Consider the following 18,548-nt stretch of genomic DNA (forward strand, 5'->3'; position numbering starts at 1 on the left):
ACTGTCTTTTTTCCAGATTTATTACCCATCAGAAAAATACACACCAGAGATGAGTGTCCACTTAAGGAGAAGGTTTCCCCAGGAGGGACAGTTCTTAAAAACACGTGGATGAAAACGAAAGAGGCATCTTCAAAGTAAAGAAAAAGTAAATCAAAAGACACTAAAGAGAATAGAGATAAGGCTGATTAAAGACAATAGAACAAAGAGACTGTGAACTGGCATAGCTCTCAGTTAAACAGTGAACTGCTCAGACCTCTCTTAAGCAGTGAGCTGAGAGCTTAGCATCATAAATACAGCATCATTCACAGCATGCAAGGAGAGACGGCTTTTATGCGAGCCAAATGGCTCTACTATGCCACACATTTCCAGGGGAGTGAATGCAGGTGGAGTTCTATTGTGAATGTTAGCAATATGCAGATATTTCAATACTGATGTTTCCTTTTCATTTAAATATTTCTGTCCATCTGCATTGCTTTTTGGTGTTAGCGTTTTTTAGAAAAGACAGGTAAATTGACTGTGACTTAGTAACCCAGAGGTGAAAGGAAAAAACATGGTTTTTCTTCATCCCATTAGAAGGTAGTCTACTCCAAACCACCCTAAGTTTGAAATATCATCACTAGTCACTTTGAAGACCATGAAGCAGCACCCAAAACCTGACATTCTCAGTAGAAAACAGGAAGAATGAGGACAAAAACGTTCTCTTCCTTTTACAGATAAAAGAGGCACATAGAAAGATCAGAGGATTTGCCAAAAGTAACACAGGTAAGGTGAAGCTATTACCACTATTTATTCATGCTAAAACTCTGTGTCTGTCTGGCCTTGTAAAATTACTCCAATACCCTTGGGTCTACAGTGAAATTAGTTCTTTATTTATTATCGCAGTTCTCAAGTATCTTTCAGATGGGCTCATCCATTGTTCCTCTACAGCTGGGTAAACAGACAAAGTCAATTCTAGCATGCAGGTTTATCTTATAGCATTCAAAACCCTTTGTATTACGTAATTTTTTTTTCTTTAAGCAAGTTAAGAATGTGTTTAAAGGTGACCTGTGTTGAAAAAAAGAAGAATGAGAAAGTTTGGGGACAATCAGAAACAAAGAGTTTCTGAAGATTGGCTTGTTTCAATATCCTTTTCAAAGGAAAAGTAATAAAAAAATCAAGTAACCAGTGTTTGAAGCTTTAGTATGTAATCACACTTATTAAGGCAAAAAATGACAATGATATGGACAGGAATTTTAGTCACTGACATGAAAAGAAAACAAGATTTCCTAGTCCTTACAAGAAAAAGGCTTCCTTCAGACTATACTTTGAAATAGCACAACAGTGTCAATAATTTTTAAGATGAGCAAGTGATTCAAGAGAAATAGTAACATTTAAAAAAAAGAAAATACCATAGCCACAAAAGTTAATCTTCTTAAGATTTTACAATCTTCCCAAAGCAGACTATGCCTTTCAGTATGCTTGCACAGTGCTTAGTATACAACAGTACCTCATTCCTGATGAGGCCCTCTGGCATTACTGAAACACAGACACCAAAAAAGATGAAGATGACATAATACACAAGAAAGGAGAAGAGCAGATATCCCACTGAAAATAAATTCTTCATATTCCTTTCTGTCTACAATCCCATTCCATATCTGTGCCATTTCTACACAGGGGGAAGAACTGAAGCTTAAAACACACACACGACAAAAATCTATGTAAATCAAAGGAATTAGCAGATGTGTTGGTAATCTTCCACAAATAAGAAACAAAAGCTGCCAGCTGTACTTGTAAATTCAAAGATTAACATTAATAGGCAATGCTGAGACTACAGGTGTTATCTTTCTTTTAGGTAAAGTAGTTCAAGAATCCAAGTCCTGCAGAAAACCAGCCTCCTGTCCAACTTCTGTGACTTAAGTCCTACCCTACACTGCAGAACATTTACAAATTCAACAGCCAGAGACTTGTCAAAGTAAACTGGATTCTTGCCACTGTTTGAGATGGCAGTGAAGCAGCAACACAACTAGGTCAGACCTGATTACCTAGAACAAGGGCAATTTTCTTTACATCTCTATGTAAAGCTTCTTAAAATGGCAAAGACTGAACATCTGGAAGCTATAGAAAGAACATGCAAAAATCATTTTTTATAGAAGTTTAACTACATTTTAATATGGATAGTATTTTCTATTAACGCCAGAGCAGAAGCCTATTGTTCAGTAGAGCTCTTCACTTCCTTCACATAAGAGCTATCTCTTTGAATCTGCCTGAGTCAACTTTAGTGACCACTTTAATATTCACTCTACAATTAATGCTTCTTTTTATGGGTTGGTAGAAGGTAAACCAATTTCAGTTCGGCTTCTAGGTATTGAATTTATTATAAAAAGTTATGTACTTATAACTCCTATAATGAAACCAGAGGCATCATGAGATATTAACCTAGAGTTAATGCTGAGAAGGCCAGTTTGAATAATTCAATTCATGTCACCTTAAGTATCTTTTCAAATGGAATTAACTTTATCTCACAAAAAAAAGGAAGCTCCATGTTCCAGTTACTGATTATTGACTCCATGAAAGTTCTGTCTTAAATCATCTCACCACCATCTTCCCAGCAATTTTATTTCAGTGCTACAAGAATGCTTCTTTAAATTTTGAAGACTGACTTTAGTTATAAGGAAGCAATGTTAGGTAAGAGGAAAACGTGATTTCAGAATTATTGCTACTGTTAGGTGATGCTAAAACAGACAAAAATAAAAGTATAAACCGATGTAGCTGCATCAGTTCAATATAGCTACAAACCAGGGCTGCTTTTCAGCCAAAATGACACAGGTGCTGCAGTTGTTTGTCTCCCATACAACTCCACCTCTTTTAGCAGCAATGCCATAGGTGTTTGGTACCCCTGCAGTTATCTTGACCTGTTAAATGTCTCATTCTAACTGGAAGTCCAGCATTTAAACACTGACAGAAGACGTTTTCAAATTCCTGTCTAAGCCTAGAGGAAAGTGACAGTTCATGCTCCGCATTATTGTGCTGTAAGAATAAAGGAGCCAGACTGACAAAAAGCACGTGATGTTAAGATACAGGTGTAGCATTAGAAATTAAACAAAACAAACATGTAGGAAAAAGAAGGGAAAATTAACAGAAACAAAAAAGAATGGCTTGTAACACAGAGAACAAAGAATGGCTTCAGTACAGAGTATAACTGTGCAGTCCCATGTTTCTGGAAGACACAGGAAAATCAGAATGGCACCTTACATTGAAGCACAGATGCCCTGGTAACATCAGCAGTCAACTGATGTAGGAAATCCTCTTTACCTAGATAGTCCAAATAAGTGAAAACTAGGTAGCAAGCTAGTACCCATTGATTTAAAGCCAGACATATCCAGAATTTCCTTAGCCCAGCCAATAACAAGCAACAGGGAAAAGATTCCCAATGGATCAGGATTCAAACAGAATTCAAGAAGACATCCTTTAGCCTAATAGTTGAACAAAGTGTCTTTTTTCAAAGTTTAGCTTAAAACAAAAAGAGGAAGAGCATAAGAGCTTCAGGAAGACAAGGGAGCTGGCACTCAGAGCAGAAGGCAAGTTTTCTGGGTCTGACCCCCTCACAATTCTTACCACCTGAAAATCCTTCCCTGCTGCATTCCCCATTGAGTCAGACTCCAAAATGCAAGCCCTATGCCTGCCTGAATTACTATGTTAAGATGACACTCAAACAAATGTAAACAAACGAAAATACTAAGAGCTTTCAATTCAGGTATTAAAACAAGACACAAAAAGACAACAACAAAGAAGGTGTGTGAAAGCAACACAAAAGCCTAACAAGAAGCAGCACAGTGACTTTTTTGGGTTTTGGTAGCAATCACATGGAGGAGTGTGTTAGGAAAAAAACCAATGCAATGAGGCAGTCCTGCAAATCTCTCTACAGTTTCTGAGCTGTGAGGAGAAACATAGCATGAAGAGCTTGTTTGGAAAAGAGGGAATGATTTATAAAGTGAAACGCATTCAAGATATAAACAGCTCTATGCCTACCATGACTCCATAGAAAGAGAAAATTGAAGAGGTAGGCAAAAAACATTAGAAATATTTTGCAAGCTGCAAGAAAATACAGTTGATACGTGCTCTTACAGGTCTTTTCCTATGCCTACAAAGCTTTGCACAAGCAGGTCATTTCAGACCTGCTAGGCTGGAGCTGTAGACTTGATAACCATAAATGAAGTGTCAAGGGAAACCTCAATATAATATCTGAATTTGCATTTCTGGACTAAAGTATCTGTAAGTATAGAGAAAATAAGTAATGGAATCAAATATAAGCTTCATAGAACTTTGCAGATGAAATTGGAAAACACGTTCAGAGAAGTCTGAGTGTACATTGGTAGAATGATTAGGAAGACAGAAGAACGAGGGGAGTTGAACGTGGATTGCTGTACCATCAGATGCTGATTTGACAATTGCTGGGCTGAAGGTTTCCTACTTTCTGCTTCTCTACTTTAGCACTGTAGATACAATTACACTGGACATCAGAGGATTGGAGGACCTGCCATATGAGAGGCTAAGAAAACTAGGTTGGTTCAGCCTTGAGAAAAGAAGGCTTTGGGGAGACCTTATTACCATGTTCCAGTACTTAAAGAATGGCTACCAAGAAGATGGAGGCTCCCTATTTACAAGGAATCACATGGAAAAGACAAGGGGTAATGGGCACAAGTTGCTCCTGGGGAGATTCTGGTTGGATACAAGAGGTAAATTTTTCACCATGAGGACACTGAAACATCGGAATTGTCTCCCATGGGAAGTGGCAGATTCTCCTACGTTGGACAGTTTTAAGTCTCAGCTTGACAGGGGGCTGAGCCATCTCATATAAACTATAGTAGTACCTAGAAAGGTTGGACCAGATGTTCCTTGAGGTCCCTTCCAACCTGACATTCTATGATTCTATAAGACATGTGTGATCAACGTTGAAAGGCTAAAGTGAAAGGCTATGGATGGCAAAACCTGACAGAAGTAGTGGCATCATCCCAAACAAAGCTACCTCAGTGCTGTTGGGCTACATGGGAACCTCTGGACTTTTCCACAGAGATCCCCAGCAAGTTGCCTATCACAAACAAGAACATAGGCATAATCCATCCTCAGAGAAAAAGGTTTATTTTGAGTTCAACACCATCACAGAACGGATGGCAGATAAAAATACAAAAGAACAAAAAGGAAATGTTTATAAAGGCTAAAAGCCTGACAAACAACTCAATGTCCAACAACACATTTTACAAAAAAAGAAACAAAACAACAACCCAACAGCACGATTAAAAAAACCCAACAAACTAATTCCTGATGGCAGTGAAGCCAGAGTACTATTGCTACCTCCTTCCTGAACAGAATTAAAAATGCACCCCTTCCTTCACAGGCTTCTGAGATTCTGGATCTGTCTGTGCAATTTTGTTAGTAGAGAACCACTGAGAGGCCAGAATCAGACCACCTTCTGGACACTCTCTAATTCTGACTGTACTTCTGGCCCTATTGTAAGCTTTTAAGACTCTTCCAGCAAAAGAAAGTACCATGGGCCCAACCTATTAAAAAAGCATTGTCTTAGGTAGAATAGACTCTGGAGATCTGCAGACAAAAGCTACTGAAAGAGAATAGCAGGTAAGAACATTAGGTAGAGCACCTGCATAACTAGTCTTCATTTCCAGGGTATAACCTGCCATCAGCAGGGATGCCTATCAAGTACCTAGCTATCAGGAAAAAAACGCACAAAAGCATCAAGCTGCCATGTTTTCAAGTCTTGAGGTGCATGCATCTGAGAAATATTTTACCACTTAATATGTTGCATCTCTTGTCAACATTTTCTCTTTTTAAAATGCATCTATAATTATAGGGCTTCTATAAACAGCTCAAATCAGATGGGCTGCCTTACAGACTTGAGAAAGCACTTATTGACCAAATACATCATCTGTAATGTCCTTTTCAATCCAAAAAAGCCACAGTGAAAATCTGAAAGGCTGTATCTATAGTGACTGCAACTATTTTACTGTTGAGAAACAGGACAAAAAACAGAAAAGCATCTGAACCTTTTCCCTAGAGGATGCATGGGTGCCTATGACTCCTACTCCATTACAATACGGTGAATTAACTTCACGCATTTGATTGACTTGTTGGGGTTTTTATTTGTTTTCCTGCAATCTGTGTATTAAGGGAAGCAATCATGGGAAGCCAATCTAAAAAACAGTATTAAACACCGTATAAAGCAAGACAACACTCTTAAAGTTGCTTTTCCAGTATAAGAGAAAAGATGTTTCCAAGACATCATTAAAAAGGGAGATGGGAGAAAAGAGCTTACCTTCTGCTCCTTTTCCTTGGCAGCACTGAGTTCAGAAAGGGAGAGTGAAAGTTTTTCCTGCTGCTCAGCTAGGTACTTCTGATAAAGGCTCAGAAGTTCCTGGCATTCTCTGTACTGGTGCTGCAGAGGTAAGACATCAGAAGTTAAGGCAAAAATATTATTTAGTGAATAGTTAGAGTCAAATATATACCAACTTGCTCTGTGTAAATCTGATTTAGATCCATAACAGTTCAATTTAAAAACAGATACTGTGTGTTTGAGTGCTGCCTAATGATGATAAATCTGCCTAGAGATGAACATTCAAGTACAACCTTCTTTCTATTTGAGAGTGGAAAAAGAAGAATTGCACCAAATTCTTTTATCATTGGAAAAGGGATAGCAGCAGGAGGCAGGTGATGACATTGTTTCAGCTGGAACAATTACAACCTTCTGATTTGTATTCAGCAAAGCCAGACACAAGCAATGTTTATTTATAAATAAATAAATAGCCAGCCAAGTAAGTAAATAGTCCATTTTTAAGCACAGACATGGATTCACAAGCCCCCATATCCAAATCCAATCTCTTTGCTTGAGCACCAATGGCTCCAAAACGCACAGCCACAGATGCAGCGCTACAGGCCTTTCAGAGACCAGCAATGATTTTTGGACAGTAATCTCAAGAAGCAGCAACTGTGGTGTTTGCAAGGATATTAGCAAGCAACAGTGTCCTGTCTTGCTTGCAGCATTGAAATTCCAACAGGAGATAAATCTGCTCTTCACCTGTCATTGTGTAATTCCCTCCCTTGCTCATGTAGCATGGTAAACCATTTCTGCTCCCCTTCCTCCCCCCTCACTTTTAATTATGCATGCAGATGGGATAAGGGCTCGCTGTCCAAAGAGATTACTCAGAATAAATACTTTAATAACAAGTCACAGCAATTAAGGTAGGGAACAAAAACTTCTTCAATCTATAAAATGGTGTTGAGTTACAGATTTCCTTAACATTTTTATGATCTAATCATTGCTTCTGGGCAAATTCATGTTGCAATCATTTTTGCCAATCATGGCTGCATAAATAACTCACTGCTTTGTTATTCCCTGTTATGACCCTGAGGTTTGTGGTTGTTTTTTTTTCCCTTCTTCTTGTTCTTTGGCAGGGGGGAAGCAGGGAGAAGCGGGGGGAAGCGGGGGACAGCGGGGGGCTGCAGGGGCTTTGCCAGGGTTTTGTTCATTTGTTTTTTCTTTCCTTTAAATAAAAGACTACATAGAGAATATACAAAACATTTCAGGAAGGAATGGGAGGTTATTAAACCCCAATGTTTAAATCAATAAGGAGAGCTCCTAGAACATCTTTACTCAGCACCTGGAAATACAGGAGGGTACTAACAATGGTCTAAACAAGCTAATTGCCTTCCAGAGCCAGCCTGCCTGAAGCCTGAGCTGTTTTACATTTCGGTTCATTTTGTCAGAGAGTACCAAAAGGCTGAAATGATTTGTGGTGGTCTCAGGAGTCTCTGCCAGCTATGATGTATATAAAAGGAAATTTTTATTCTGGTTGTAACCATAGGCAGTAATGTTTATAGTAGGTGAACATATTAGTCTGGACGCAGGGCATGAATTTTACTCCAGAAAAAGCCCGTTCATTTATACAGCCTAAGAGTTAAATGTCAGTATTTGAAGACAAATTATAGGGAAATTCATTTAAACCCATGTTATGTGGCAGAATATAAAAACAGACAGTTCTATCTTTATCAATTTTTTACAGCCCTCTTAATTCACTTGGCTTCCAGCAACCCCCTCCCCACAAAACAGACTTTTACCCTCTTCTCCCTCCAGCTAGCACACAGCTGGCACAAGGAACGTGTGCCCTAAATGGCCCTGCAGCACACGGCTGATGGCCATGCACCCACCCTCACTCTACACTACAGTGTTAATATCACTCCTGCTGGAAAGCTAGGCAAGATTGCCCTCACTCCCAAGCTTAGCACATACATGGTGTGACTATACCATAACAGAGATGCCCAAATTGTGTTTTATAGACTGCAGAGCCCTTGCTGTGCACGATGCCACCACCTCTTACTTGCAGCTGCTGAATTTATTTAAAATACAGCTTAAAACATGACATGTGAAGTTAACATTAGGAAAGTGTGCAGATAAATCCTTGATTGTCCAAGGGTCAGTTATGTGATCATGAGTGGGAAGGGCAATAGTTAACATGAGCTTGAACAGCAGCCAACATATCCCTGAAATTCTTCTAAGATTTGATCCACACTGTATCTGTTAAATCCTCCAGTGTTGGAAGATTAAAACCTTGTTCATTCACACAGCCACTCTACAGTAAGTAAAGTATTGTTACAGCCACCATGGTCTAAGAGTCCAAAGTCCTGGTTTGCTTGGTAAGTAAACATGAAGCTTCAAGCTTCAAATGGGGGGGAGAGGGGGAAGGGGAGGAAAGTTCATTTTTTTTAAGACATATGCCAAATAGCTCTAAGTACAATAATTCTCCATAATGTGCTGGTACATTTACTGCATAATATGTTCCCATGGAAAAAAGCTTTAATATTAGATCTTACTCTTCCATTCTATTGAATTTTTGCTAAAAGCAGCAAGATGATCTCTTTTTTCCTCGCTACAACTTTGCCAGGCAATATACAACATTGCCACAAAAATATCAAAGTGATTCAGTAATAACAAGGGCACACATGTACTATGGCAATACAGTTTCTAGACAAATACAGAGATAATGGTAAGTATTTTTATAATCTGATTTTAAAAGAGAATGTTATAAGATCGAAAAAACCCTATAGGATAACAAGTCCCACAGGTGAGCATTCCACAGAAAAAATAATGGGCCTGAATGCTCACATCAGGTATTTTTTCATGTGTTCAGGAGCACAAATACTGGATTTACAGGAGGTTTGTTACGTGAGAGAACTGATACTTAGCATTTCACTGAACAGTAGTTTTATGTCCAAGAAATAGGCATCTGAATATATCCGAGTCTTACATTTTATGCAGTTTGTTAGCAAAGTATTAAGGTTGTACATGGAGGGGGACAAAAAAAATAATAATAATTTCAACAGCCACATTTGCATGTCATACTGCAAGTACTATATACTTTATAGAATAAATTAGCCAATTTCATCACTGAATGTAAGTCGCAGAATTAAGAGTTCATTTATGGCTCTTAAGAGATAATAACCTCAGTGGAGACAGAGTTGGCTTTGAGAAAGGGGGACTGCTAACATGCAGCAGTGTCACACTTACAGAGGCCAGGAACAGATTTCCAGGGAGAGACACATTAGGCAGGGAACAAAGAGCTTTTTCTTAAGGGTTAGATTTCATGAGAAGGCACCGCCAATATAATGCTCAACTGCTGCCAAAGACACACTCCCACTCGCCCCATGGAGTCTCACTCCCTCCATCTGCACCAGCTCTGCAGCTCTCCGAAACCTCTCTCTCACTCCAAGGGTCCAGCAAACTTAAAAAGCAATGCAAATGGTCAGTTAAGTGCAAGCACTATCAGGAAGCAAGGAGAAGGAATAGGCCGCTGGGAGAGGGGGCATCTTCAAGCAGCAGAGACTTGTCTAGTAAGGTCCATCCACCTAACAAAGTCTCAACCCTACTACTTTCTCTCCAGCTCCAGTGTTATGCATCAGGATTTTAAGTCTGCTCTATGACTACACCGATTACTCCCAGCTTACTCATTGCTGAAATATTTTTAGCCCTCTCAAGCTGAAGTAGGGCAGACAGCTACAGTTCTTTGCTTCCCCAGAACCTGGAGGGAAAAAAAAAGGTGGGTGAAGAAGTGCCAGTCTCTCTCTAACATACCCACTGACCTCCCATACGCTTTGCAGTACAATCACTGTCTCTTTGACTATAAGTGAAGCCCACCTTAAACCATCAAGGGTCTTGCTTTAGAATATCCACCAATTTCCTCAAAAACTTTTGAGCTCTAAAGAGGCTTTTTCAGCCTGTATCATGCAAAGACAATTGTTTGGTTTTGCTTCTTTTTATTTTAAAGAAATAAAAAAAATTAAAGCAGCCTTCAATCACAGAAATTTGAGGCTGGAAAAAGTTTTGTAGAAACTCTTATCAAGGGAGAAGAACAAAACTGAGGTTTTTTTGCAATCTAACAACTAAAGCCTTGTATTTTCAGGGTAGTTGTGAGAACTCCTTATCTAATGAGTCCCTCCTCAATAGCTTGTCACAAGCATTTTTGAGACAGGAATAAACTCTAGTGTTCCCTTTTCACACATGAAAAAAAAACTGTGATACAGGGAGTCTCCCAGTATGTCTGCAATCCAGCAGTCCCACACTCCACAAGCCTGCACCAGGACATGAGTCTTGTAGCTGTAGAGTAAATTAACACAGCTCAGGCACAGCTTCATCTTGCACCTCATTAGCTTGGAGTGCAAGTTTGCCTGCACTCACCCATGCAGACAAGCCCTAAGAGAGTTCACAAGCATCGAACAAGCCACCCAGGGATTAGTTAATTATTTTTTTTTACATCCCTGCTTGAGGACACTCATCTAGAAGGCTGACTAGTTATCATCAGCAGTTTCAGCAAAGACCAAACTCTTTTCACTGCCTCAGGTAGTCCCTTAAGACAACGGCTGTGAAAAAATTAGACCTAGAGGAAGATGCTGAGGAAGTACCACTGACACCAAGTTGCTGAAACTGGGCTGGGCACTGAAAGAGAGGTGTTCGGTCTCCCAACAAGAATCTATTCAGGTAAGTTGCAGGAAGACCAAAGCTCATCTGCCTGCTATCCAGCTAGGTGCATAGAAGCCAGATCTTTTTAAGCAGCCATGCACAGCCACACTACAGCATCAAACACTTCACACCTCATCTGATTTACCTTGCTTTGATGTTTTTTGTGGGGTTTACTTAGTTTGGCTGCAACACCAAATCTACACTGTGTCCAGAACACAGCTGGACTGTGTCTGGCAACTTGAACAATGTCAAAGCAAGCTCACATCTGTTTGACACATCTCTGTATCTGTAACTTTGATACCTTGTACTGCTATGGCATACCAGTGCACTGTTACTCAGAAGCCTAAAAATTACTTAGAACGCTGCTGCAGGAGTAAGAAAGAATTTCACCAAACTTAAATAAAAGCTAAGACCAAACACAGCTGGGTCTCCAAATGATAGTATGTCTGTAACTATAATGAGGCTCAAGCTACATTTAAATGCCCATAATATAAAGGAACAAAATGTACAGTGCCCGAAAGGCCCACAACAGCCTCATGGCAAACTACACTACAAGTGTGCTCAATCTGAAGTGGGCCCACATTTTCCCATGCATCACCTAAGCATGTATTTTCCAGTGTTTTGACACACGAGGCAATGAGGTTTATCTTCTTAATACTTTGCATATCAGCAGGAAAAAGATATCATGCCTTTTGGGAAAGAAGCAATATGTATGTCATTCTGATTTCTACCTGCAGGCTCTCTTCTTCCTTAACCAAAGGATTAAAATAATGCAGCTTCAACTACTTACATATGAAAAATCATATGAATAAAAATAAACTGCTGGTATTAATGAATTAACATCTAAAAGGAACACTTTAAAAGATAAACTAAGATATTCTAAACTCTTTCCTTTAGCATTAAACAATTACATACTTCACTGGAAGTTAATCCACATTTAATTTCAAAACACAAATTGTGCTTAAGACACATACAATCCTTTGCTGTGATAATCTCATCTCAGAAGAGCAACAACAGGACTGCATTTCAGAAATCAAACTATCCAGACACAGATCAAAGTCAACCCTAGCATATTTCTTCTGCCTTTAAAATTAAGAGAAATAAAATAAGTGGCTTGAACCTATGTGAATCATTGTTCTGTGAAAGGGTAAAGACTAGTAACTTCTATGAAGGTTTATTATCTAAACTCTGAAGATGCTGCAAAGACTGAAGGTAATAAAATGTTTTATGAACAACTTCACTTCTCTCATTCTTATATAACTGAGTTTATGTGGACTCCTTGGCACAGTGAGGCTAAGAACCTGTAGGGAACTTTCTGCACATCCAGTTCTCAATGTATTAAAGAAATCATCTGGTGCGAGTCTGAACCTTATGAGTATTCAGTTTAAAACACTATCTCTTTCTGATCCAAAATCCTCAGGAAGCACATTTCTGAAAACACTATAAAGAAGCAAGTCACATACAATAAGATAGAGTGATCTCCAATCTGAAGCCCAACAGTCACATTTTAATTTATACTTGAATATTTTAATGTTGTTATCCAGTCAGTAAATTAACTAAATATGCAAGAATAAAAAGGGAGGATGCATAGGGAAAAAGGTCACAAGGTCCACAAAAGTTAAGAACTTCACTTCTGTTTGGAGAATCAGCATTATGTTGTTGAATGCCACAGCTTTCTTATAAAGGAATCGCTTAATACATTCCTATTCTGTTTGAAGGGAAATTAAATTTACATTCTTTGGGAATATGGTATTGTAATTAGTTCATGACTTGATTACACTTTGAAGTGAGCCAAGACTGCATATGGTGCATACAAATTAGTTATGGTTACCTACCTAAAGAAAAGCTACAGAGTTAAGAGCAAAGTTAGGGACAAAGCGAGGGCTGACCTTTGGAGCCTTCAGGAAGCATACGTAAAACATCAAATTCAATCTAGTCTCTGGACTTACTGATGTGGGACAGAAATAAAAAACAGTTTCCTAAACAGCTGAATGAATTATTTTTAAAAAGTAATCTTTCCATCTCCACCCATACCACCTGTAGGGCACCTGTTAAAATTGATCCTAAAAAGTAGCAATAAAAGATACAATATTTACTACTCTGGCTAAATTCTCCAGCATGTTTATTCCTAGTACTTGTAATTTTTCTTTTAATTTCTTTTATAGACAGACTGCATTTTATGTTATCTGCTAAGATGCTCTATTCCATCCAGATGATGAAATTCCCAAGTTTGCCTTAAACATACTGAAAAATATTGAGATGCACAATATAAATATAGTGCATCTAAAATTGGCCGAACAAAAAGATAGCCAGTATGATTTAACAAGAGCAAGCAAAGCATTTAAACCTAAAACTAATTCCCAACCTAATACATTAACTCAGAGAAATCTCCATCATACTTTCAAAATGCAAAAGCAGTTTAGGGTACAGGATTTGATCCTAGGTATTGAAAATCCTTTCCACAGGATATGCCAATCAAACTGGACAGCTTATCTGCCATGTTCTCTGGTTCAAAGGTGGGTAAGGACAAAAATATCACACGCCATCATATGCCAGCAGATGTGCCTGGATCAATAAATGCAAATACCATCTCAGAGTCTGCACTTTCCATTCCAAGTAGAAAACACCTCCAGCCTTATCTTCATTAATACAAACAAAAGGATACTTACAAGCAAAGAAAAAAGAAAGTAAAGGTTTATTCTAAAGGCTGGCTGTGCTAGCAACTTTCTAGTGAAAAGGAGGAACACAACACAAAAAAGGCAAGTTATGCCACTAACACACTGGCACACTGGTGTAAACATACATTTTCATAATAATGAACATAAGGAATTTGATGACAGAAAAACTAAGAACATGCATGCATGAAATATAGGTCCCACAGATCATCATAACAAGCTAGCAGTCCTGGCATGGGACATAATTTTTTTTTACTTTTCACTTAAGAACTGTGACGGTAGGATATTTTACTTCATTGGCAAGAGTTTGTTCAGAACATACTCATTCCTTTCAAGGGAGCTCTGCCAACATCTATAGCAACTTTCAAAATTTAAAGATTTCCTTTGGCATTGGCTTAGGTGGCACAGCTATCCAGCCTCTTCTACTGGAAACTGTTAAGGAACTTGTTACTTATTTTTTTTGTCTATCAGCCAGTGAACGTATGATCCTTTTTTAAGGAAAAACAGAGCCTGGAGATTCAGCGATATACAATTTCTGTGCAAAACAGTCCCAGCATCTGAGAACAACACCACACATTTCATCATGTACGACAGAAAATAATCTCAACCTGTGCTGTGTGAGAATATAAAGCCAAAAGAAGGTATTGCACCTATCACCATCCACAGAAAAAGAGTGCTATTTTTTCCTTTTGCATATTTAGAGTGCAAAATTAAACAAATAAAAGGAACACTGCATAATTCAGCTTTCATTTTCTATCAAATTGCTCATAATTGTAACCATAAAATGATAATATTCTACCATATGTGCATCTGCAAAGCCGACAGAAGCACTGGTCAGCCCTTGTCACAAGCAACGTAGACCTGCCGCTCCACCTAGTGACCTCTCTGGATATTACCGCTCTCCTAAGAGAACTTCCACAGAGCTTTTGTCAAATTTTGAGGATAATTCTGTTATCGACAGGGATCTTACACATCACTTTGAAACACGAAAATCTGCTGTGCAATCCTCCTGCTACCGTTCCTCCTCAAATTACACCTCCTTTCACCCACACATGCAATCACTGCTCCACGTAACATACCTATCACTGGAAATACTTGCTATTTTAGTTGCAGGCCTTTGTGAGAATTAAAAAATCTTTCACAGTAGCCACCGTCACTGTTTACACAAAGCCATTTGTCATATCAGTACTACTCGATATTAAGACATCCATATTCTTTAATTTGAAAATAGAGCTCCTGGCAGAAGCCCGAGGAGAGATAAGGTGCTTTCAGCCTATATAGGAATTGAGGTACCTGAGAAGGATGCTCAGCCTCTTATGTTTAGACACAGTGAGAGGAGTTATTTAACAGGATAAATGTAAGCTCAGAGTCAGATGCATGGAGGAAAGGGGATGAAGAGGCAAAAGAGAAATGCAAAGTATAACCTGAACTTACAGAGAGCAGAGCTACAGCACCTCCATCTCAATTAAGGAACATGCATAGTAAATCAAAAAGCTGTCTGCTTTGCAGGGAATGAGAATGTAGCACCACAAAACATCAACTCATAACAAAGCTGAACAGGTTTGGTCTCAGTTACTATCAGAATGGGGATCACCTGAGAATACGCAGTGGTGTCTGTCTTGTTGCTTCCTTGCAGGAACCAATCAATCATCACTTTTCATTTTATATACTTGATATTTCTCATTGAACCTTTTCCTTACAGCCCTGAAATGAGTAAAACGCTGATAGAGAAAAACAGACTCTTCTTCAGCCAAGCTCCCACCACTCTCAGAATGAGATTCCTCATTCAGGTCTGTACAGAGAAGGAAACCTGGTGGCTACTAGTAAGCCTTTTGTGTGCTGCTTCCTCACATGGTTACCTCTCTGTATCAGTCTGCATCCACCCTGGGTGTTTAAACCTTTTTTCTTTTTTTCCTCAGCCCTTTAAATTATAACATATTCAGACAGAAGCACGAAGACTTTAATCTGACTATCTGCAAATGGTGCAGGTGGTGAGATGAAACTCTGTAAATGTTGATGGACCAAAATAGAAAAAAAATAAATACCAGTGAGCCAAGAAATCTTGCCCTTCTTATGCAACTGCCTTCAGTGTTATAGCTAGAACAGCACAGAATGTAAAAATCACAGACCATTCTAGATTTATTTTTTTTTTTCATTTAAAACTATTGCTATTTTGACAGTCTTTCTAACCTTGTTAGAACACAATCTGTTTGCATGCTGTTGATGAGAGAAAAGCAATGCTCCTTTTCCTAAAAGGCAGTTCAGGTCAAATCAAGCTCCCTACAAATGCACTAATAGCAATTTTGAAGGAGGTGTCCCCAAAGCCAAAAAAGGAAAGTATTCCATGCCAGAGTGCTCCAAAGATTTTCTTTTCCATCACATGCTAGCCACACCTCTAATTAGGCATTTCAGAATTACACCAAAGGCCTCAGAAAGTTGGTCATTCATTATAAAAGCTGGCCTTAAACAGGCCAAACCAAAAAGCACTGGTTTCACTGAACTGAAGCCAGTGAAGAAAAAAGATTTAATAACAGTCTCATTATAAGGTTCATTGTTGTAGGACAATTTAATATACAAGATTAACACATCTTATCTCCCACTTTCACTGAAACCTATTATACCCCTCATTAATACATGCACATTTCTACATCATTTACAGCACTATGGTCTCAAATAGTATTGCCTGAAATCAGGTGTATTCTGCTGCTCTTCCAGGTTTTTTGCAGTAACAGTACTCTACAATAAATCTCACAGTTCAAAATGGAAGACATGGCTGGGATAACTGAACAGAGCTGTTTAAAATGGAAATAAATTAAGAACAGTTTGTTTTGCCAGTACTTTGGATTTCATTTTGTGACTTCAGCTCCCTCACAAACATACCAAAAGGTGACATATCCACATATTGTAACACAACTTCTACCTTCCTAACTTAATGAATAATTATATTCTTTTCTCCTGACAGTTGGAAATTTAGAAGTAGGCAAACTGAACTACAGGTCCGCAAATTAACAGGCATTTTAAAATTATTCAGATGTGGATCATTAAAAACTAAAAGGAAGCTGTACGGTACAAACAGCACAACACTTTCCCAAAGTGCATATACTTGTGTCCATAGCTATAGCAGGACAGACCAGAACAATGTACCTTAATATTAATATGAAAGGAAGGGAATCGGATAAGAAAAATTTTTTACATTCTTAGCAGACCAAAGTGATCAGGTTGGACCTTATTCTTGCACAAACAGAAAAATTGTTTTGAGCCAAATGGATAAAGAATCATCAAGACAGAAAACTTCTACTGGAAGCATTTCAGGATAGTGAAGATAGTGAATATGCATTTGTCCAGCAATCAAACAGATTCAGGTGTTCACAACAGCCAGGTTCCAGACAAAGAAATGGAGGAGATTTTTCACAGTTTCCCTAAGGTCCCCTCCTGCTCTTTACAGGAGGCTGTGAATGTTAAAAGTTCATATGTACTGAGGTAATCAAATAGTAACAACAAAAAAATATGACCAGTGCTATCAAATGCAGAGAAACATTCTGACTGCAGGTTTCTGGGCACTGGGAGACTTTGGCCCACAAGTATTAACATTTGCTTACCCTGTCCCTGTGTTTTGCCAGATTGCTTGTTGCCTCTGTCAGCGTTAAAATATTGAACTTGGTCATATGACATGGTACCGACATTTTATGTTCTCATCACACTACAATCAACAGGTTAAATATATTAACAAAATTAACAAAATTTCCTTTCCCTCAGACTTGACTTTCTGAAGCTACTCTACGCAATTCAATTGGTTAATATTTATTGAAGAAGAGAAAACGAATGACCTGGAATAATTCTACTGAGAAGTATTGATAGCAAAGACTTAACTTCCAGGACCTAAAACTACAGCTCCTGGGATTTTTCTTCTGTTCTTTGAGATAAGGATGTTTGCTCTGGCTGATCAGTTTTGTATTAGAGAAAGGGTCTTTCCTGGACAGGCCTGTTCCCAGACTGACACTGACCAACTGATGTTTACTTGTGTCTTTTTCGAAGTTTACATGCCTTAGATAAAAGCAAGCTTCATGAGGCTCTGAAAGCGCTGTGTCCTGCAAGAAAAATACTCACCTCTTCCCCACATCCTCATACTTATAATCACAGAAGAATAGCTGGCATTCTGGAGAACTTTTCTTCTTACATCGAACATATCAAGATATGCACCTGGATGTGTGTAAGTGTAACATATTAGTGGGGAAAAGACAAAACCTCTTCTCCATATGTATGGATATGGCTTTTTTGTAGTTCTTCATTCCTCTGAGAGAAACACTGGTGTTAGGCTTAAGGATTATCAGTGCTGGAGGGCCACTACTCCAGAAGACAGGAATATTTAAATCTAAACTCAGAAGTGCTTATCAGATGATAAAATAGCTGAAAAGAGTTTGCATAGTTTTCCATACTGGCAGCAAGAAAATTATGCTTTCAGATATCCTCACCTCACAGGATTAATATTTGACTAAGCAAATAGTGCTTTGGCAAATTCTTTACTAACTGCAGTACAGTAAAATAACAGCCAGATGCCTCCATGCATACAGCCACTCTCAATAAAAAAAAAACAAAACCAGAAAAATCTGTGATCTAGTCTTTCTGCAGATAATGCAGGGCTCACCATGGATGCTTAGTAAAGCTTAATCAAGTCAGATGCTGTAAAGGCCTTCCTGCAAAATACATTTTCATGATTGTAATACATTTCTGAGCCACCAGACAAAAGACACTATAAGGAAATTGGAAGTTTTTATACAAGAGCATATAAAAATCAGATAAATGAGGGGCATTTTCCAGACCAAGAGATCATCAGAGTAACCTATATGCCAAGCTATATGGGAACATCTGTT

At 38.5% G+C, this 18,548-nt stretch overlaps 1 protein-coding gene across 1 annotated transcript in view; it reads right to left on the reverse strand.

Moving 5' to 3' along the window:
* The window catches only part of KIAA1328 (KIAA1328 ortholog), a 173,729-nt gene that overhangs the window by 98,736 nt on the left and 56,445 nt on the right, over positions 1–18,548 (reverse strand). Inside the window, exon 6 of the mRNA XM_051643195.1 lies at positions 6,308–6,435. Coding sequence (XP_051499155.1) covers positions 6,308–6,435 — 128 coding nt within the window. The remainder of the gene's footprint in view (positions 1–6,307; positions 6,436–18,548) is intronic.

This window comes from Apus apus, chromosome Z (assembly GCF_020740795.1).
Source record: "Apus apus isolate bApuApu2 chromosome Z, bApuApu2.pri.cur, whole genome shotgun sequence".
Classification (NCBI taxonomy): Eukaryota; Metazoa; Chordata; class Aves; order Apodiformes; family Apodidae; genus Apus; species Apus apus.